General features: G+C 40.3%; 1 protein-coding gene across 3 annotated transcripts in view; it reads right to left on the bottom strand.

Moving 5' to 3' along the window:
* The window catches only part of MARCHF6 (membrane associated ring-CH-type finger 6), a 74,808-nt gene that overhangs the window by 14,365 nt on the left and 38,665 nt on the right, over nt 1–21,778 (bottom strand). For 2 of the 3 annotated variants that reach the window (XM_078444394.1, XM_078444389.1), the window contains 12 exons: nt 18,757–18,815; nt 17,406–17,486; nt 17,109–17,177; nt 16,955–17,029; nt 15,511–15,645; nt 13,422–13,541; nt 12,524–12,624; nt 9,905–10,042; nt 9,103–9,307; nt 6,027–6,096; nt 3,158–3,354; nt 1,363–1,497 (listed from right to left, as the gene is read on the bottom strand). In XM_078444394.1, coding sequence (XP_078300520.1) covers nt 1,363–1,497; nt 3,158–3,354; nt 6,027–6,096; nt 9,103–9,307; nt 9,905–10,042; nt 12,524–12,624; nt 13,422–13,541; nt 15,511–15,645; nt 16,955–17,029; nt 17,109–17,177; nt 17,406–17,486; nt 18,757–18,815 — 1,385 coding nt within the window. The remainder of the gene's footprint in view (nt 1–1,362; nt 1,498–3,157; nt 3,355–6,026; nt 6,097–9,102; nt 9,308–9,904; nt 10,043–12,523; nt 12,625–13,421; nt 13,542–15,510; nt 15,646–16,954; nt 17,030–17,108; nt 17,178–17,405; nt 17,487–18,756; nt 18,816–21,778) is intronic. The other variant, XM_078444392.1, reaches the window with a different exon arrangement.

Genomic DNA, 21,778 nt, shown 5'->3' with positions numbered 1-21,778 from the left:
CACCGTTGTGACACAACTTGCTATGTAGCGGTAGTAACTGAAGACCCATCAACTTTCACCTGACGGGTTCAGCATCCACTAACAGTCTTGGCCGCAATCACCTATTTTGTGAACTATTGCAAAACAGTGATTTTTCTCATTGTTACTTCCTCTACCTTTATTAGCTGGTATTACTCCATAAAAAAACTAGCTTTCCTTCAGTCACTGATGCCATTTGACTACCCTGCAGTACAGACCTTACAGAAAGACGTCACATGTGCTTAACTTTCCCTTTGTTTCCCACTTCTCCAAGTCGACTCTAGAGCACACAGGATTATAGACAGCTCCACACATATGCTCTGTTTCACCACGTGGTCTGCCCAATCCCTCTTTCCTTGAATACACTTCTTCCTTTCTTGGCCACTCCTTTGTACTCTCTTCTAGGTTGTCCAAGACCTTGTCTCCTACAGAAAATCATACGTAACTCCTAAAGCCAGGATAAATACCTCCTACATGAGGCCACAGCGGCCTGTACTGCCCCAATCACAGTGCGGCCCACCTGGCACCTGTCTCGCCGATCGGCCCATAAGGTCCACAAGAAGTTCCTGCATTGGACTCATTTCCATCTGAGTTATACAATACAGGGTTTTAGCACACATTAGAGCACGAAAGTAAGTTATCTGCTGTTGAGTAAAGTTTGTGGAGTCTCTCCATCTGGAAAGTAGAGGAGGGGAAATACATCCTGCATAATTTTCATTTCCAGTAAATCTACTCTCATGAGACACTAAGAGAAAATAGAAACAAGGCTGAAAAGCCTATGAATGACTGAATCAATGCCTAGCTCTTCCCTTTTGATCTCCTAAGAACTTGAAGTCTAAGATGCTAATTTCAGGCTCTAAATACTATAGAAAAGTAGTATTTTTCTTCCCCGATAGCTTTAAGACCTTTGCTGTGATCTATATAGGTTCCCTCAGAATGCTCTTTTTAATAAACCTGTGACTTTGTGGGAAAACATGCTGTGAGTATTCAAAAATGTAAGTTACTGCTTAAAGCCTCAAACCTAGAAGAAGAAAGGTATCTCATCTTAGCTAATAAGTGAAAAAACCAACACGTGTTAGTCTGTACCTTTAAAGATCAGGTGAAGCCTAAATAGTGACATTTTAACCTATAAAGACCTTTTAAAGGAGTTAAATGACCTGTATATTTTGAAAGCAATTAATTAAAATGTACTATTTAATCAATTTTATAAGGGTTCCCAGAATAGAAAAAATTAGTCTTTCTAAACAAACTACTTAAAATCACTTTAAAAAAAAAAAAAAAATCACAACTTTTTCTGATTCCAAATCCATAAAGAAATACCATGAGCAGAAGTCATGCACTTACCTGCCATGGGTAAAAAAGAGGAGTCTGATCCAAGGGAACCCGCAGGGGAGCGACAATAACCAGCTCAAACAGGAGCCCCAGCAGGAGCGGGACAACCCCGGCCAGCAGCACAGCGACTATCAAAGTCTTCATGATCTGCCAGCAAATGAGGCCATGTCACTAGAGAGTCTTTCTGGCTTTTAGCTAAACTCTATTCCACTTGGAACTTTATTTTTCTTCTTTAACCTGATGCCTAACAGAACAAATACATTACCTAAACACCTCGCATACGTATTATATCATTAAATGAATATGTATATCAAGCTCAAGCTATAATAAAAGCATGAAACTATTATGCATTTTTGCTTATAAATTACAGAAGTCATTATTACATATATTAACCAGGTGGCTGTGCTGTTTTTCTCAAACTCATTCTCAGAAGTAGGTTTTCATTTGTCCAAGAAAAGCTACTGATTATCCCAGGCTCCTAATCCAATGAAGCCAACTCACAGGCTGACCTGTAACCCTGGAGGTGGACTGGTACAGGAGAAGGGCTCTGTAGAAACCCCAGTGAAGGTAATTAAACCCGCTGATCAAACTGGCTCCCTCTAGAATCCTCTGTGGCCCAAGAGAACTATGATAACCAAAATGTCCTATATCTGTGTTGCCAATACAGTAGCCATTAGCTACATGGCTACTCTGTTAGCACAGCTCTAGAATTTGGACAAAGCAACAAAAAAATGAAAATAAAGTCAACACTGAGAAAACAATAGAGACTATGAAAACACCACTACAGAATCCTGACAAAGAAATGAGTGCTTAAAGTGGCCCTGATGTCTGATGACCTCCCTTTCTCTTAACGTAGCCTCGGTGAGTACATCTGTTTCAACAAGAGACTAACATGACGTGGGTCATACAAAATGCAGTACTTGTTTTTTTAAATGGCATATCGATAATAGAAAATAGAAACAGAAAATTACCAAATGAAAACTGGTTATTAGCTGGTTTCCGTATTTTAAATATATTTAAGCGTCTCATTATCTTGTGAAATTAAACAGCAATTAAGCCCCTCCATTCATAATATATAATAAATCTCAAGTTTTTCTTTCAACGCTAATATTAACCTTTTAGTGAAATTAAAATCTAGATTCAGATACAAAACTAGGATTATACAAATGAAGAGGCATAAGCAGTGACCTAAACCTATCTAGCAAGCATAACCAACATCACAATCAATCAATAAATCATCACACATGGACGGTCATCTTACACTGACATTTTCCCCCACCTCTGTGCAATTAGGTACTTACTGAGTAATAATTTCCATTACTTACTACACTTTCACATTAGCCAAGACATTCTTGAATCAGCAATAGAAATGTGTAATTAAAGGAATACCATTTATATGAAAAACACAAACTTAATCCTGAAGTCAAGATTTTTACATATTCAAATAGATCAAAAAATCAAATTTTAGAAAAAATATCTTAAAATGTCTAGACTGATTTTAAATTCTAAAGAATATCTTATACCTTAACATCTCCAAAATAACTTCTAATTACATTACTTACTTAAGGGCCCTACTGGATCATGTAATAATATGATTTTCTTTTGACCCTTGAATTCATCCAACTGTGGTTCTCAGAATGAATCAGAAAGCTAATGTCTTAAAGGAATATCCCTTCTAATTAAAAATAAATCAACTCTCGACACCATATGCATAATGAAGAAACAAGTGAAAAGATTTAAATAAATGACTAAACATGTATCCACTACTCCTATCATACACCATCAGTTCTGTAGTAGAAAAACCTACCATGAGGGACCACTCTTTAACCTTCTGGAAGATCACTCTGCGTCCCTGTGGCATCCAGGCCACCAGCACCGTCACTGCCCTTATAGTTAGCCAGCAAACATAGAGACCACAAGCAGCTGTGTAGAGCTCATGAATTTTGGCAGTCCCCGTCCAAAATGACATTAACCAACGGCCAGCAAATACTGAAAACAGAAAGGCTGATAAATGAGATATGTGGCTATCTGTGTAAAGAGAACTATAATCTTGATGTCCTTCTGTTAGTATTTTCAATTATTTCAATTGTTTTAAGTGATAAGTAAAATGACATCACATTTTGATATGTCAATGTCTTCATTAAAAATAAGTAACAATAAGCCCCCCCCCCCCCACCACACACACACACACACACACACTCTAAAGAATGCAATTATTTGATTAAGACACAACTAAAACACAGGAGGAAGTCAGGGGACAAGCTCTCCTGTGACATCTACTCTGCCCGGCCCTGTTGATTACCTACTCTTTCAGAATGAAAACAATTGAGGAGGTTGTTTCCATTGTTTTTACCACCAAATAAAATCATTACCACATAATATGACAAAAGTGGGGAATTTAGTTATTATTTATGCTGTCAATACCTTCAACATTTAGGAACATTACAAGTAAGTCAGATTAACTTTCTTTCAGTTGGTTTGTCCATCAAGACAGAAAACTAAGCTTATTTTAATATGAAATGGGCATAGTAACATTTTAAAGCACAATAATCAAGGAACATATTAATTCTCTTAGAAAAAAGATCCAAATATTAAACAGATTTGAAAAGTGTCTTAACTTAGACAGATTTGAGAAGTGTCTAAATAACTGCCTCACACAAAGAAATTCTGTAACGTACCCATAAAAATCTAACTCAGGCAAGACCATTCCATATGGTAACTTTCTTCACTTGGTTACTTTTCAATAAGGCTAGAAAGAACAGCAAGGCCCAAACGTCTTGCGTATTTTTCTATGGATCAAGTTCTTGTTAATACAGTGCTATTTTTAAATACCTAAAAGGAGCTAGTGGCTGTGCCGAGCATTCTCCATATATTATCTCAATCCTCCTAAAAACCCCTAAGCAGCCACTATTTCCATTTTGAAGATTAAGAACCTGGCCCAACCAAGGTCCCGTGAGGGTGGAGGCTGAATTTGAACTCATGCCTTGACCAATGAACCACAGAGCTCATGCTCTTGACCAATGAAGCACTCTGCCTCCAACTGAACTAAAGCAGCTCAACAACTAAGTCTCACAAGCCACACTGCTGGCATCGACACTTCTCTGCAACCTCACAAAATGGTTTGGATGTGAAGATAAGTTATTGTTAAAGACAAATACACATAAATGTTATGTGAAATAAACACATGTGAATGTTAATTTGAAAAAGATATAAAAATCACTACTGGTAATTCTGTAGAAATGTTTAGTATTTTATATACACACATATGTTTACATACATTGCTATCCCAAGGTTTTTTGTAGTTGCTGTGGTTGTTTATAGTTGGGTGGTTTTTAAAAATCTGATGGCCCGTTTCTATTCTATACTTCACACACTTCTACTTAAGTGTTTCTGAGACTTAACACTTTAACACAGGGTTAAAATTTTTAGTTTGTACTAAGTTATCATCAGCTGAACTGAAGCTACAGAAAACTAACCCATAGTGAGATTAGATTAACGGGGGAATATTTAGTTAACAATCTTCAGTGAAATTAAAGTACTTTTACTAACAAATTTGGATACTAAAAGGTTTCCTTCCTTTAACTTTTCAGTATTTCTGATAAAGACACGAAAATAGAACATTAAAACCACAAATGTAAAACTGTCCGAAGTTCAAAACCCAACTTTTCTCAGCAATGTATTTACTATGTTGCACCCAGCCGTTAATCAGACTTTGTTGAGAGCTGTGATATGAGGAGTAGTGAGCTTCCTACGAGCATAGTTCTAAAGGTCAAAGTTTATTATTCAGAAGCAGTTAAAAAAAAAAAAACACCACCTTTATTTTTACCATTTTAAGTTAAACCACAATTCCTACAGATTAGAGAATATTCTCATTATTTTTAAAAACCTCACTCAAAACAAAATTTCCTACTTGTTCCTTGACCTTAGCCCTCATGGAAAAACTCAAGTATTCAATACAAATCAGATTTAGAACATTATAGAAGCAGTGCTATACTTGAGATACTAAGTCAATACACATTTATGTACTTGTAAGAATGAAAAGTATCTTCCACTTAATGATTATTTAAGTGGCTAACATAGATCAGTAAGAATCAGGATTTTCTGGCTTGCTATAAACACTAACTGGGAGGTTGGGGGCAGCAAGCTGTTCCTGAGACTTTGTCACTGGCTCTGGGCTCGACTCCCATTTACTCCTGACCTTTGCAGAGCATGACAAACTACTATATTCATCCACAGCATCTCACTTGTCAGATGAAGAAATGTCGTTTAGCTGAAATTTGAAGATCAGTATTTGTGAACACCAGACAATAAAGGGAACCGGTCTGGCTTCATAAAGGTGCCTAGCAACAAGACGCAGCGGACTGGAAAGATACAGTGAGGGCAAACGTGATCAACGTCGAAAGACTGACTTGAAAAAAATGACCTAAGCCACACAGGTGATTTTTTAAAGACTATGTCCAAGAAAACTGAGTGCCCATATGTAATTTACTTCTAAAAATGAATCAGAAATTATACCTCGATTTTGTCCCCCTCTGTTCTAAGACAAATGACTCCAAGGAGATGGAGAGTCCTAAAGAGATCAATAGCCCATAATCAATCAAAAATAAGGGGCAAACTATTTCAGGTTTATACTTGATGGAAGATACAAAGCATCTTTTCACGTCATTAGCTCATACCTGGTAAAGTAAGGCAGATGAGGCTGGCAATCAGTAAGGTTATACACATGAAGACAATCAACAAAAATATCTGCAAGGCAAAACATAAGAGGGCATAAGGGATTCAAATGTGCTCAACATATTTTAGGACACCCCTCAATGTGTCCTAATAATCCTCCCAGTAAGAAGAAATGGCTTTTATTCCCAGGTTTCCTTCCATTTCACACAAAAAGATTTTTATTTTAGGTAAATTTACTTCTAATTTCAGCTAAAAGTGTCTATTTTCAGACAATCAGATACATCAGCAAGTAATAAGGATGTATATTTTGTAATCAGCATAAAGTAAGACACAATCAGCTTACATGTTTCCAAATTAAAACTAAAAACATACCATTTCTTTTACAAGTTTACTTAGGGAATCCTAGGTGGCTCAGTCGGGTAAGTGTCCAACTTTGGCTCAGGTCATGATCTCGCGGTCTGTGGGTTCGAGCCCTGTGTTGCGCTCTGTGCCGACAGCTCAGAGCCTGGAGTCCGTTTCGGATTCTGTGCCTCCCTCTCTCCGTCCCTCCCCCACTTGTGTGTGCACACTCGTTTTTAAAAGTTTACTTATTTTGAGAAAGACACAGAAAAAGAGTGCCCATATGTGCAGGACAACAAGGTCAGAGGGAGAGAGGCTCCCCAACAGGCCCCACACAGTCAGTGAGCACACAGCCTGACTCAGGGCTCAACCTCCCAAACCGCGAGATTATGACCCGAGCTGAGCTAAAGAGCTGAACATGCAACCGACTGAGCCACCCAGGTGCCCCAACACTCACCTTGTAATCACATTCTCAAAAAACAAGTTTTCGTGAAAAGGAAAGCTTCCTCTCTAACAGTGCTGCCTAATTAGACCTCTCTGTGACCGATGACGGAACCTGCGCTGGCACAAGCGGCCGAGCACACGCAACGTGGGGTCACCAGGCGGTGACGGCCACACTGTAACTACTCTGCGCGTGCTGTTACTAGAAATGTACTTTCCCCTCACCGACAAAACCGTGATGTATTTAAAGTGTACAACGTGATTCGCTGTATGTACACATCGTAAAGGGATTCCTACCAGTGAAGTAATTAACACATCCATCACACCACATCCTCGCGAGTTGTATTTACTTTTAATTAAGTTTAATTGTGAACTGTCACGTGTAGCGGAGGCTCCTGGACAGACATGTGCGCATGAGAAGCGAGCAGGCTGAGAGGAAAGTGGCTGCCCCCGGGGCAGAAGAGGAGCATCCGCTGCTGGCCTTCTCCCTCACCAGGCCCAGAAGGGAGAGCTCTAGAGGGAAGACGGAGAAGCACCCACCATAACACTCCAAGAGGAGCCTGTCGGCCTTCGTTGCCTGAGAAACTCCCACCGACTGTCTCTCATCTGGGCCGGAAAGTACCTTTTGCCTAAGAGCCTCATCTCTCACGACTCCCCCATTGCTCACGCTCACCTGCATACACCCCACCCTCTGTTTTTTTAAATGCTTATTTACTTATTTTGAGAGAGACAGAGAGAGAGACAGAGAATCCCCAACAGGCTCCATGCCATCAGCGCAGAGCCCGACATGGGGATCGATCTCACAAATCCTGAGATCGTGACCTGAGCTGAAATGAAGGCTCAGACGCTTAACCAACCGAGCCACCCAGGCGCCCCCTCCCCTCCTTTTTTTTTAAGGTAGGCTTCACACCCAGTGCAGAGCCCAACACGGGGCCTGGACTCATGACCCTGAGGTCAAGACCTGAGCAGAGACCAAGAGTCAGACATTTAGGGGCACCTGGGTGGCTCGGTTGGTTAAGTCAGTTGAGCATCCGACTTCAGCTCAGGTCATGATCTCACGGTCTGTGAGTTTGAGCCCCGTGTCGGGCTCTGTGCTGATGGCTCAGAGCCTGGAGCCTGCTTTGGATTCTGTGTCTCCCTCTCTCTCCACCCCTCCCCCACTCTCTCTCTCTCTGTTAAAAATAAACAAACATTTTAAAAAAAACCATTAAAACAAAAATTAAAAAAAAAAAAAAAAGTCAGACTCAGACAGACTGAGCCACCCAGGCACCCCCCCACCACTCCACCCTCTAGATCCACTTAATTCCCTGCAGTTCCAAACTTACCATGTCTAACCTGCCTCGTGTTTTGGCATGTGCCTGGCATGCCCTTCCACTTCCAATTTTATTCTCTGGCTGGCCTAACTTTAGAGACTTAAAAGCATCACCTCCTCCCTGAAGATTCCTGAATGCTTTCTGAAAAAGCGTTTCGTGGAGTAAGGACTGACCAAAAGTGCAACACGTTACTCATCCAGCCAGCGAGGTGAGGACCAAGACCTGACCATCGGATTTAACGAAACAAAAGCCACCGCGACCCTTGTCAGGAACAGTTCTGGTGGGGGCTGGGGGAAAGTTTTGCTGGGACAAGACACTTCCTTAACCAATCTGTTCTTTAGTTTCAACAGATGTAAACATGAGATTACTACTCAATCTTGCCACGTTAGGAAGAATATTAAATAGGGAAAACATTAAAATGCCCATTTCAGCTCTGACACATAATTGAAATATATCAATAATGTTAATTTCTTATTTTCACCAGGGTCTTTAACACTGCTCCTTTCAAACAGCAGAGGGAGCAGCAGCATAGGGAGTCCCAACACTGTGAGCCACTTATGAGATCTGATCAACTTACCTTAGGTTTACACATATCATGTTGCTAACGAGAGAGCTGGGGGCTCTTTTCAGGAGACTGCGAGATAGTTCTATACAGAGGACTACCTGCTCCTAGCACCAGCCACAGCAGCAAATTTCTCAATAGAAATTGGGAAAAAACTTGACTTCTGGTGAAGTCTTTTTTTAATTTTTTGTATGTTTTTTTATTTTTGAGAGACAGAGAGAGACAGACTGTGAGTGAGGGAGAGGCAGAGAGACAAAGAGGGAGACACAGAATCCAAAGCAGGATCCAGGCACTGAGCTGTCGGCACAGAGCCCGACATGGGGCTCAAACTCATGAGCTGCGAGATCATGACCTGAGCCAAAGTCAGATGCTTAACCAACTGAACCACCCAGGCGCCCCATGTCTAAGTCTTCTAGTACCTACCCTGAGTGGAAAATTTAAAGGCCGGCGATAAGGCTGAAAGCCAACAGGCCCCCCCTGCTGCAGTATGGCTTGGTGGGCTGCATGCAGGCCTTCCCCCACCACGGGAATAGCATTGTTGTTTCGAGCGTGCTGATTATTGTTAACTTGTTGGTTTGCACTGTTCTCGTTTTCTTCCTGGTCTCCCAATAAATAGGAATGCAGATCCCTGTGTAAAAATTACATCAATAAAAATTCTCTCTTCAGATCAGAATAAAACAGCAGACAGGAGACGTACTTTCTTATTATTCCTTAAGGTAGAAAACGTACAAGCAGAATCCATACACAGCACTATTAATCCCCTCATTCTGGCCTAAACGCTGGTACCTGCTTTAAATTAAACTTTTCCAAATTTACTATTCGTGTCCAAAACACCCTGAAAATTCAGTCCAGCGCCTGTGCCTATTGTGGCAGGGAACCCAACGCGCATCCGTGGCGGCAAAAATGAGATGGCGGAGGCTGCAGGGGACACCTGCTCAATCCGATACAAGCCAATGCGTACTTCGCAATAAGACAGCAGAATGCCACACATTCTCTGGAAAAACATTTAAATCACAAAGATTCAACTTTACGAGGGTAAAAACGTGCGTACGTTCTCTATAAAAGGATGTACAGTAATGAGAAAAATAAGCAAGACGAAGAATTGAACAAAGTAAGTATCCTATGTACCTGCAGGTATCACCAAATGGTCTCTTCTTCAAACTCCGATCTCCTGAGTGGGGCACGGAACGTACTTTGTCAGAAAGGTCATCAAGTGCCTACTTACAGCAAGTACCCAGCAGTTACAGTCCACGCTCGCACGAGCCCCTTCAGCCACTGCCGCGTGTGTCCCTGTTCAAGTAACGCCGGCAAGACCACCTGAAGCAGGAGCAGCTCAAGGGACAGTTCACTCACTGGAGCATCACTAGGACAATGACAAACAGCTGTGATTTACAGCGCGACTCTATTTTCCATCGTAACTGCATCATACTGAACATCTGATGGGACGACAGCAAAACTCCTTGACGCTGTCTCTATCACCTCTCCCCCATTCTCCCTTGAATCCTCCAAAACCAGTCCCGACGAGGGTCGCCAGTGACCTCTGTGTTGTTAAATGTGATGGTCAGGTCTGGGTCCCACCTCACTGGCTGTATGGCGTATTACACAACTGGGTACTCCTTGGTCCTCAAAACGCTTTCTCACTGGACGCCCTTCTAGATCTGTTAGCTCAGGGAGCCGAAGACAACGGAGGGCCCCAGGCTCTGTCCTCTCTCACGTGTGCATGCTCTCTGGATGAATGCACACTCGTGTGGCTTAAATTTCTACGTTGCGGTAAATTTCTATGTACCACTCAGACGTCTTCCCTAACTCCTAACTTTGTATCCAAAGTGCGACCTCAATGTCTCCTACAGACATGAGACGTCTTCAGTTGACCATGACCAAATTCCCACTCTTCCCTTCTAATCCTGCTCCTCCACAGCCTTCCTCATCCCAGTAAATGGCAACTCCATCCTTCCAGGTGCTCAGGTCATTGACTGCCTTTATTTCACTCCAACTCAAACAGCCCGAGTCCTGCTGACTGGATCCTAGCAATGCCCTAAATCTCACCACCTCTCATTACCTCCACTGCTACTTCCTTCACCTCAGCACCAAGGTCACTGCGCCATCCTCCCAGCCGGCTTCCCGCTTCTGTCCTGGCCACCTGACCCAGTCTCTTCTCATCACAGCAGCCACGGTGACGCTTCTTAACTAACCTGTATCAGATCACTCTTCTGGTCAAACGTTTCAAGAACTCCCCAAATCGCTCAAGTTGAACCCAAAATGCTTCCAGTGGCTTACGAGACTCTGTAGGATCTGGTTTTGCATGACTTCTCTGACCTCACAGCCAACCACCATGCTTTCCTTCTTCCACCCCAGCCAGACTGGCCTCCCTGCTACTCCTCAAACGGACCCCAATGTCACCGCACTTGCCCACCCCCTGCAAGGACACTCTACCTTCAGGAACCCATATGGCTCATCCCTCAGCAGCTCCGACAGGGCTTTCCTGAGCTGTCACCTCTTCAGGTCCTCATCAGTCACTTCTAAATTACAACCCCATCTTGGCCACTCTCTCTATCCCCTTTCTCTGCTTCATCTTCCAAGCCCCTAGTACTGATGACCCCAGATATACTACATATTCTATTTTGAGGGGTGTCTCCCCCTCACTGAAATGTAAGCTCCACAAGAGCAGAGAATTGTCTTGATTTTGTTTGGTTCACTGTTATATACCTAGTGCACAGAAAAGGACCGGACATACAATGGGCCCTTGTTTTGTTTTTTTTTAATGGAAGAATGGACTAAATACTGCTATACAGGCCCAAAACTGCTAAACTTCTAAGTGTAACTGACTACCAAAATGGGTCTATCCTAACAATATATATAGCCAAAGCCTAAGCTTCCTGGTTCTCACTATAACCAGACCCAAATTCACAAGGAAGGAATGAGGATTTACTCTAGTTAGGGAAAAATTCAGAGAATCAAATCTTAATTTGGATTTTGAGTAAAGATAACAAAAAGGGTTCCAGCTAAACATGAGGAAGAAGGTCATTCTAAACAGAAAGGAAGACAAGGAATAGCTAGGTGTTTTAGGGAGACTGAGCGGAGGGGAGCATGGTTGGAGAGCAGAATTTGAGTCAGACAATGCAGGGACAGGATGCTGGAAAGTCAACATGAGACTATGCCAAGCCTTGCACATGACCCGGATATTATGATGTAGATTATGGAGGAAGAGGCAGGGTGTTAAGTAAGGATGGGCTATAAATGGAGAACAAGAGGAAAGCCTAAACTAAGGAAGTGGTAAATCAAGCTGGATTAGATAAGAGACCTTTAAAAATAAGACTTAACGATATTTAAAGACTAATTAGAAGTCTGAGGAAGAAATCCAATTTTCCAGCAGCCTTCTGTTTAGGTAACTGAAAGGATGATGCAAGTCAATGAAAAAAGGAATTGGGGGGGGGGGGGGGGGTGGAATGGCAGAGACTAAGTTTCCAGGTGACTTAGGCTTTTAAATGAAAAAGATTTTCCATCCATAAGCCTTATTTCTTCATTTTAATCTACAATTAAACATATAACTATGGCTACACATTCCTTATGATGTGCTTTTCATACAAAAATGATGGCGGCTAACATGGTGTCATTAAGTACGGTAAACATTTCAATGCTGAACCAAAGCACACTTGATTTGCATAAAAATAAGTCTTTCTTTGGAAAATGCAACTGCTAAACTAATGTTTATACGATCTAAAATGGCAAAACTCAAGTATCAAATGATTTCCAGTATCTGTTAAGAAATGAATGTTTTAAATGTATATACTCTAAGTTATCAACAAAGCTAAACTAGTAAAGCTTCTAAATTTCAAAAACTCACCTATAGAGCATGACATTATATGGAAGAAAATTAGGCAGCAGACTCTTAATTATACGTATAGGAAGCCAAAGCATCAGGAGAACAATGGAGCCAAAGACAATCTGCAGTTAAGAAAAAAGGCAGAACACCACTGTTAACCATTCCTGTGAGAGACAAACAGACTTCTGAACACACCCAGCCAGGATGCAATCCAAGTGTCTATACCCACCCACGGCCCAGAGTGTTCTCACTCCACAGACTATATACTTGGGTCACTTTGTGGAAAGAATGCATTCCTGGGAAGGGTGCTCCTCTCTCTCTCTCTCTCTCTCTCTCTCTAGGACACAAAGGCTCAAGGAGGAGCCACAAAGGATAATCACTGCACGGTATGTGAAGAGAGGGTCAGAAACTTACAATGAACGATCAGAATCATCTGCAACTTAATAAACCACATATAAGACGTGACCCATATTAATAGCTACAAAAGTTTCCGGAAGGCACCATATTGCTTTGTAAATTTTATTTTAAAAAAACTTAGCTTTAACTAGGTAATTTCTTCTTCCAGGTGGGACAGAAACTTCAAGATACTTCTGTTTAGAGTTTTTTGAATTTAAAAACTATTAGTGAATCTCCATTGCTCCAATGCAAATGAAGTGTAATTCAAAAGCCATAATTTGGCAACCAATTATACTACTAAAGAACTAGGGAATGTTGTTTTTAGTAAACATTTTAATTACTTTATCAAAACAACCAACAGAACAGCTGTTTGACAACTAACTTCCACCAACTTAAACATAAATAACTCAACGTATCTACTCTACCAGCCCCTGACTGCACCCCCCGCCGCCAAAAAACCCCCACAAAACAATACAAAAGGGTAGCACACTTTACTCAAAAAACAATAAAAAGGTATGCTTACCACTGACAAAATAAATCTTCGGAGATGCCTATAAATGGGCAAATGGATCATTTCTTGTACTGGATTAAAATCTGGATCATTCAAATTCCTTAGAAACCATAAGACACCAGGTCGAAGTACCTGCAAATATATTTTAAATGCTATGAATACTCACCAATGTCTTCAGACTCTGTAGATGAGCTAAAATATCAACAGAAAAGTAAGCTTTTAAAACTTAATAAAATGGGTCCCAGAAAATTCACATGGCTTTCCTATGAAAAGAAGTTCCTAAATCAGAATCTATATGAAATAAACTATTTTGCTGGATGTCCATTTAATCATTCAATGAAAAAAAAAAAATGTAGAATTTGTCAAGAAACCTAAATCTCCAAAATAAAAAATAAGTTGTTTTTTGTTGTTGTTGTTGTTTTCAAACACTGTCACTACAGGAGCACCTGGGTGGCTCAGTCAGTTGAGAATCCAACTTCAGCTCGGGTCATGATCTCACAGTTCGTGAGTTCGAGCCCTGCACCGGGCTCTCTGCTGTCGGCGTGCAGCCCACTTGGGATCCTCTGTCCTCTCCCTCTCTGCACCTCCCCTGCTCGCTCGCTCACTCTCTCGCTCTCAAAAATAAATTAAAAACATTAAAAGAAATAAAATGAAAATAGAAAAATAAAGGAACTGTCACTATATTGTGTCATCCAGTGAAAGAATTATGTTGCAATTTATAAATGTTTTAATACAAGATCTGATTTCAGCCTCACACTCCGGAGAGGAGCTAGAAACTCTCAGCATTTTCATTTTACTGTCTACATCCTTTTTCCGTTTCTCAGTGGAAATCATCAACCCAAGAGGCCGTGGGTGGTGGGGCAATGGGCGAGGCTAGGTAGTGGTCTCAGGTGGTCCAAATTCACGGAGTTAGCACGTGTAAAGCATTTCCACTGCCCAAACTCTATTTCTCCAACCTCCAAATGAGGGGGTATCTGACCTCTAAGGTTTCATCTGACACCCCAATTCTAGGATTGTGCACCACAAAAACCACCCCACTGAGAAGATGAAAAATTTCAATGTGAAACAGTTTATGACTTAACAGTGTAATTAAGAGGTTCTATACAGTTTTGAATAGATTAAGTTAGTCTCAATCACTTGCTTCAAAGAAAGAATACAAGTTTTATTTGCAAGTAGAATTTACCGAACTTACACTATATGATTCAGGAGAACATTTTGACCTCAGCCCCCCTCCTTAATGCCTCAATTTCCCAAAACACAATGTACGCCAGGATAGCATTAGGCCATTCACACTGGATCAGTCGGCCTCCTCCGGCGGCCCTGTGCATCTCCATCACCACTCTCACTGCTGTAAGCGGACTTGTCAGATGCCTCTCCTCCTTCCCAGGATATAAAATCGGAAAGAGCGGGAATCGTGTCTCTGTTTCTCACTATTACCTCAGCAGTCAGCACCGCGTCTGGCGCAGAGGGACTTTGCGGTAATATGTGAGGGACTAATGCACAGCAGCAAGTACGCTTGTGAAAATTACTCACTTTTACACTGCCCACCGCATCAGAATGATTGCACATGACGTATACTAATCAAATACTGGCCCTACTTTCACTCTCTTCAAATCGGGAAAGACCGTATTCTAAAAACGGGACTAGTGAAGGTACTCATCGGCAAGTGAACTGCAGTCATAAACGACCCTCACTGTGATTCCATATTTAATGTACTTGATTACAAACTTTACATCGTGATCCTGCAAAACCTCTGGGTATTTCCAGCACTAGATTTCCTTGAACGAAGTCCAAGTCAGACTCACATCACATAAAATTTCAAGAATTTGTAGGAGAGGATGGCTACAAAAGACACCAAGTAAAACAAGTAGTTTTATCCTCGATCTACTCATCTTTCAAACTCGTTAACTATACGCAGAAATATTAAAATTTATCAGTTTTTGAGACAAATGACTGAAAACGGTTTAAAGACATAAAGCCAAATTCCTCTATCAGCTATTCCTTCTTAGACTAAAATCCTTGAGAAAATGAGTCAGGACACGTGGTTAAAACAAAGTCCTTTCCTTAAAGGGACAGTGCTGGCGTCTCCCTGAGAACTTACCTCTCTTAGCAACAGAATGAAGGAGGCAAAGTAGAACACGTACACCATCCCCACCAGCCAGTGCAGAAACATGGTAGTACCTGGCGCAGACTGAAAGCTCAGCTCTCGGTCTTTCAAGGTGGCATCAAACATTTCCTAAATCAAAGCGGAACAAGTGAGAGATCTGTACCACTCACATTTGCCAAATTAACATCTCCATCTTCCAGGAAGTGAATATATCACTACGTGTATGGGTTAGGATGTTCTAGGACTACAGCTCTTTAAATGTCATTTCATGGTATGACAGAAATATAACTGATATAAAACAGGATCCTATTTCAAAGATAGATAATGACCCTTGAAGGTTTTAAATATTAGAAGGAAGACTGATAAACCAATTGGCGAATAAGAATTTCACTAATGCGGGGGCGCCTGGGTGGCTCAGTCAGTCAGCTGAGCGTCCGACTCTTGGTTTCAGCTCAGGTCATGATCTTGTGGTTTTATAGGTTCAAACCCTGTGTCGGGCTCTGCACTGACAGTGCAGAGGCTGCTTGGGATTCTTGCTCTCCCTCTCTCTGTCCCTCCCCCACTCATACTGTCTCTGTCTCTCTCAAAAAAAAAAAAACAAAAAACAAAACAAACAAACTTTACTAATGCTGCTACTGTGAAAGACACATTTTTGGTTAACGATACCTTCTTTCCTTGGTTACAGGTCTGCATTCGTGACAAGTTTTAATAGTAAGGTATGGGTGCTTTTCTACACACAAAATATTTTTGAAAAGTCAAAACGTGATTATCACTGGCAGCCTTAAAAATTATAATCAAGGAGCACCTGGGTCCTGAGCTGACTGAGCACCTCAGTCAGTTAAGCCTCCGACTTCAGCTCAGATCATGATCTCACAGTTCATGAGTTCGAGCTCCGCATCGGGCTCTGTGCTGACAGCTCAGAGCCTGGAGTCTGCTTTGGATTCTGTGTCTCCCTCTCTCTCTGCCCCTCCCCTGCTCGCATGTATGCGCGCTCTCTCTCTCTCTCTCTCAAAAGTACATAAATATTAAAAACAATTTTTTTTAATTATAATGAAGACTAAGCATCTTAGTTAAAAGAAATGATTAAAGTTGAATTTATTAAACAAAGATAGTCTTATTAGATTGTTCTCTTTATATATGTAACGTCTCAGCATTACTGTAAAATTTAGAAGAGTAAAATGGGTACAAAACTTCTCCACTGGTTATTAGAAAGGTTCCAGTCAAAATACTCGGACATCAAAAATCTGCACAAAGCCTCAAATAAAATCATGTACTCAACAAATACTAGTAACATTAAGACTCCACAATGATTCATTCTCAGAAAAAATAAGCAAATTACTATCCTATTGAGTTTCCTTTAAAAGGAATTCATTTTAAAGACCTCCTTTTTTGAAGCTTTTAATTTATCAGGTCATATGATAATGAATAACAAACTTACCAGGGAACAGATATCCAGCCACCAGCCACAAATGAGAGGGAACACTCCAATTTCTACCACCACTAGCAAAGAGACCTTTGGTAAAAACAAAGATCATCAGTATCATCCAAATGGGGAGAAGCCACTTCTGGTTTTAACTTATAACAGGAATTACCTTAACAACGATATAGCAGACTCCCAGCAAGCGACGAGACCTATGAAATTTAACAAGAGTTGCCAAGCCCTGCAGCATCTAGTCAAGGAAAATCTGAGCATAACAGATACTTATTTAGGCAACACTTAATGTTATTTGACAATTTATTTCATACTTTATCTGTCCTCATCCTCACTACATATATCTACAGCTTTTACTGAAAGGACAAGAGAAAAGAAACAGTTTTGTCATTAACAGGAACAACTCTTTGGTATGAATCACATCACTGAATACCCACGTTAGTTAATTAAAGGATACGTGACAAATTATCAGTGTTATTGCTAAAAGTATATACCCAACTATGGTTGTGATTAGACCTTCAAAATGAGATGCTTGTACCTGGAAATAAAAATAAATAGAATTTAATTTTACCATATGGCCTACATCCCAGTTTAATAATGTATGAACAATCCAAGCAGACTAAAAGCTGTAAAACAACTATAAAATCCCCTTTGAATGACATCTCTGCAAACCAGACTCTCCCACTGCTATATATTATGAAAGGATGAGGTAAAATCAAAGAGTAACACTCTACTCAAGCAGACAAAATAAAAGCAGAGTGAATTAAATTTTACAAAATTAACTGCTGCAAAACACTAGTCTCGTCTCTACTCTGGCCTGAGGCGGACTCGCCCAGGGCTGAGCAAAGAAAGCAGCAGCGCGCCACCCAAGCAGCCGGCCGGCCAGGTCCGTCTCAGCCCCTCACCTCCCACCCCGAGGAGCGACTGCATACATTTCCCCTGCTCTCCAAATCCCTTCCATTTTCAACTTACAGAGAGTAAAAGTTTGGACAGTGACAAATCTTTGGGGTTCCTGAATTTCAGACAGCAAGTGGTGATAGTTTGGAAAGTCAAATTTATCAAAGCTTTATGTGAACCTTTCAAGTGTGTTCAACTGCGAGAAGCAGAGCTGCAATTAAACACTGAAATGCATCTCTTTGCCCTTTCAGAACGCTTCAGAATCTGAGCTCTCCGGATTTACATACACAAATTGAACAGAACGTTCCAGATATGTCAGCTCTTCCTTGAAAGACTAGATCTTTCACAAAATAGACCCCTACACAAAATAGTCACTAGACCCCACAAAATAGCTGTAGTTGACCATCCAAATATTTATCTACCTCTAAAAACATGGAGATGTCAAAATTAAGACAAATTCTTTAGAAAACACTATAGCCTATCATTCCAAAACAGACCAATCCTTTTTTTTTTTTTTTAAGTTGACTGATATGTTGCTACTTTTCTAAATTCACTATGGGAAAGCTAAAGAAAAGGAAGAGAAGGGAGCATACAAGTTAATGGAACAGGTCAAAAATCATCCTGTACGAAAACTTTCCAGTAGCATGCCTTTGGCCCACCCAACAGGAAGAAAGACATGAGTGCATCATGGGATTCAGAGCACATCTTCCTCAGCTGGCAATATTATCTACACTGTCTTGAGCCTCTGTTAGTTTAAAAAAGAAAAAGAATGAGATAATGTTGGATAACTATTCCTTTGTGGAAGGCAAATTGAGAAATGAAGTAACTCTTTACAACACTATCATTTACTCAACAAATATCAAATTTGGGGCAAAATAATGAAAGTAAGCTTGTAAAAGTATTATACTCACGTGTTCTTCAAATCCCAAACCAACAAGGGAGAAATGACCAATATGGTAAGGGCAAAATGCTAAAAAGGGAAGAAAAAAACTCAATGAAAACTTCAAAATCAAAACAAGGAACACTCCTAGTGTCAACCCACACTAAAAGGAACCAGAGCTTCTTCGAGAAATGAAAGATTCCAGAACTGGGGTCAAAAATGTACTGCCTAGGAAGGACATTCTCTATAACTGGAAAACAACAAAGATACCAAAGTCGAATAGGCTCATGGCCAAAGGACCCAGGAACCATCATGAAGTCTCATGAAAGGACAATATGAGCATCAAAGAATGACCAAACTGACGGAAACACACTGAATGCTTCACAAATACACGAGTTCATACTACCCAAAAAGGGGAAAGCCAAAAACAAAACCGCAAAAGGACAAAAAGCAACAGAAGAAAAAACACTTTCATCACCCATGGAAATAGCACATCAATTCCTTACCCTGAAAACTGATAATTGGAGGGAAAGAACCGCACACCTGTCTGGCTTCTTCTGAACAAACAGGTTCAGGTTAACTATGATGTTACTTAAATGTTCCAGTTTAAAGGAAAAATAGAGACAAAGGAGCAAGGTGGTAGACAGCATACAAGAAGCCAATCAGACAAATGTAGGACAAGTGACCTAGTCTGTTCAAGAAATCAATGGCAAAATAGGGTAGAAGTAGCAGAAAGGAGCAAAGAATATTCTAGATCAAAAGGAACTTAAGACTTAACAACCAAAACTAATGTGTACACCTTATTTTCATCCTCAAACAAACCAACTGTAAAATGACATTTAAGGAGACAATCTAGGAATTTTTAATATGATGGATTGTTAAAAAAAAACTTAAATTCTGCTAATTTAGTACAGTGTGATAGACACTATGGTTGAATGAGAAAATACCCTTAAAATTTTCATAATAAAAATTTGTATAGTCTCTTTTCCTCAAGTATTTCTTGTCATGTTAATACAATTTTATTTTTCTTAATAAAATGTAATTATATTTTCTGTATGGCAAAATTAATTGAGCAGCACAGATTACTAGGGAAGCCACGAGGGGACTCAATCATTAAGACAAAAGAGTGAATCTACAGGGATCTGGCCACCACACCTCTCTAATCGATTGTATTCCATGGGTAGAAATTATTTTGAACAGGTATTCCCAACATATTTAAAATTATAAATCATACACACATTATTTTACTAATACGTGTATTATAAAGCACGAGAAATTCCTATAAGAGTAAGAAAAAACTATATGCAGAATTTTTCCTATTTTGTTCACACCCAGCTCTGATGATGACTCAAATAGGCTCCTGAGAAGCACCAATTGTTAACAATTTCTATCCAATTACACAGCAACTACCAGATAAATATCCTGAAATTAAGGTCAGTTTCTCAGTATCATTCCCTTCTACTAGGACACAGCTGCGTAATAAGGCTATAATTCTGCAAAGTACATGACCATAAGAGTCCAAAAATGGAGGTGGAAAATTCCAACAGAGCAACTAAAGTAGAAAAGAAATAGGAGTGTGCTTAATCCCAATGACCATTCACCTTTAAGGAAAAGTATATTCCTAAGAAGAGGAAAACCTCTTGGTTCATTTCAAAAGATCCTAAGTATAACATATACAGGTTTTATACGAAGACAACTTTTTTATAGCATAAGCTTAGAGGCTGGATTAAAAAAAAATTTACTTAGATTTGTTTTACATAAGTGAGTGCTCCCGTTTCTATAATTCATGTTTTCTTTTTAAGTTTATTTATTTATTTTTTAGTCATCTCTATACCCAGTGCGGGGCTCAACTCACAACTCCAAGTTTAAGAGTTGCACGCTCCTCCGACGAAGCCAGCCAGGTGCCCCACTATAATTGATGTTTTAAAGGCGACTTGTTCCTCCAAACATTAATTCAGCATTAAGCTTTTCTTGCAAGAACAAAGACAAAATCTACACATCATTTTTTCTCTCAAAGAATCAGAACAGTTTCACACTCTATGTATGTATCAATTATTTTACATAATGAAGAATGTATGCAGAATAATCTTCATTTTCATGTTTCCACCCCCCTCACCCCAACCCTCGCAAAAGGAAACAAAGAATGAGCTTCCTATCAATTTGCACCATCTTCAATAGCTACTAAAAATTAAGAATCAATGGAACTTTTTCAAGATTATTTTGTTTCAACAAGATACCTTTAAATTTTTTTTGTTCTTTCATAGATAATATTCAGAAATTAGTTTTTTGTCTCATTCTCAAGTCTACACATTCAATGTCTTTTTCACAACACTTCAACACTTCCCGTTGAAGGCCTAACTGCTTTCTGAGTCACAACGTGGTTGGCAACCCAAAACGAGTAACTTAGAATAAAGTGTAAGAACATTGGGAAATCTATACTGCCCCTCCTTAGCAGAATTAAGGGGTAACTCACATGCAGAAAGAAGGAATTTCTCAAAGATCAGCCCTATCAAGAGATGTGTAGCCTGAGGTGTCTCTATGAGACACAAATCAAAGCACAATCTAACAGCCTGATTCTATCAGACTCCACTTCCTTTCCCTTGAGAGGTGCAGGAATTACATCTTTCTCAAAGCAGAAAAACCTGTGAATTCTGTCTCCTCACCCATCTTCCTTTCTCTAATCACTCCCAACAGGAGGGACTCATGTGTTGTCACAAAATCCTCACGGTTGCAGTTGTCAAAGTGTTTGGAAATGACTTTGCATTTCCTGGAATTTGGTTCTAAAGGAAATTCACACTTGGGAAAGGTTCACTTTTCTCCTCAAGCCTATATCCACCTCTGGTGACAGCTCCCAAGCCAGGATCTCTGGGAAGGCCTCGGATAGGACTCTGAGAGAGGAAAACAAGATCTTCTGCCAAAGGGAAGAACACACAGATAATCACCACAAAACTGGTTCCAGAGACAGGATGATGCCTATTCTCAAGTCAGTCTAAAACCAGCTCCTATAAAAAGAGATGGAAATGCCCCAAAGAAGCAGAGATGGTAGGTAACTA

Source organism: Panthera onca, chromosome A1 (genome assembly GCF_046562875.1).
Source record: "Panthera onca isolate mPanOnc1 chromosome A1, mPanOnc1 haplotype 2, whole genome shotgun sequence".
NCBI classification, from domain to species: domain Eukaryota; kingdom Metazoa; phylum Chordata; class Mammalia; order Carnivora; family Felidae; genus Panthera; species Panthera onca.
This window is presented reverse-complemented; position numbering and strand designations above follow the sequence as displayed.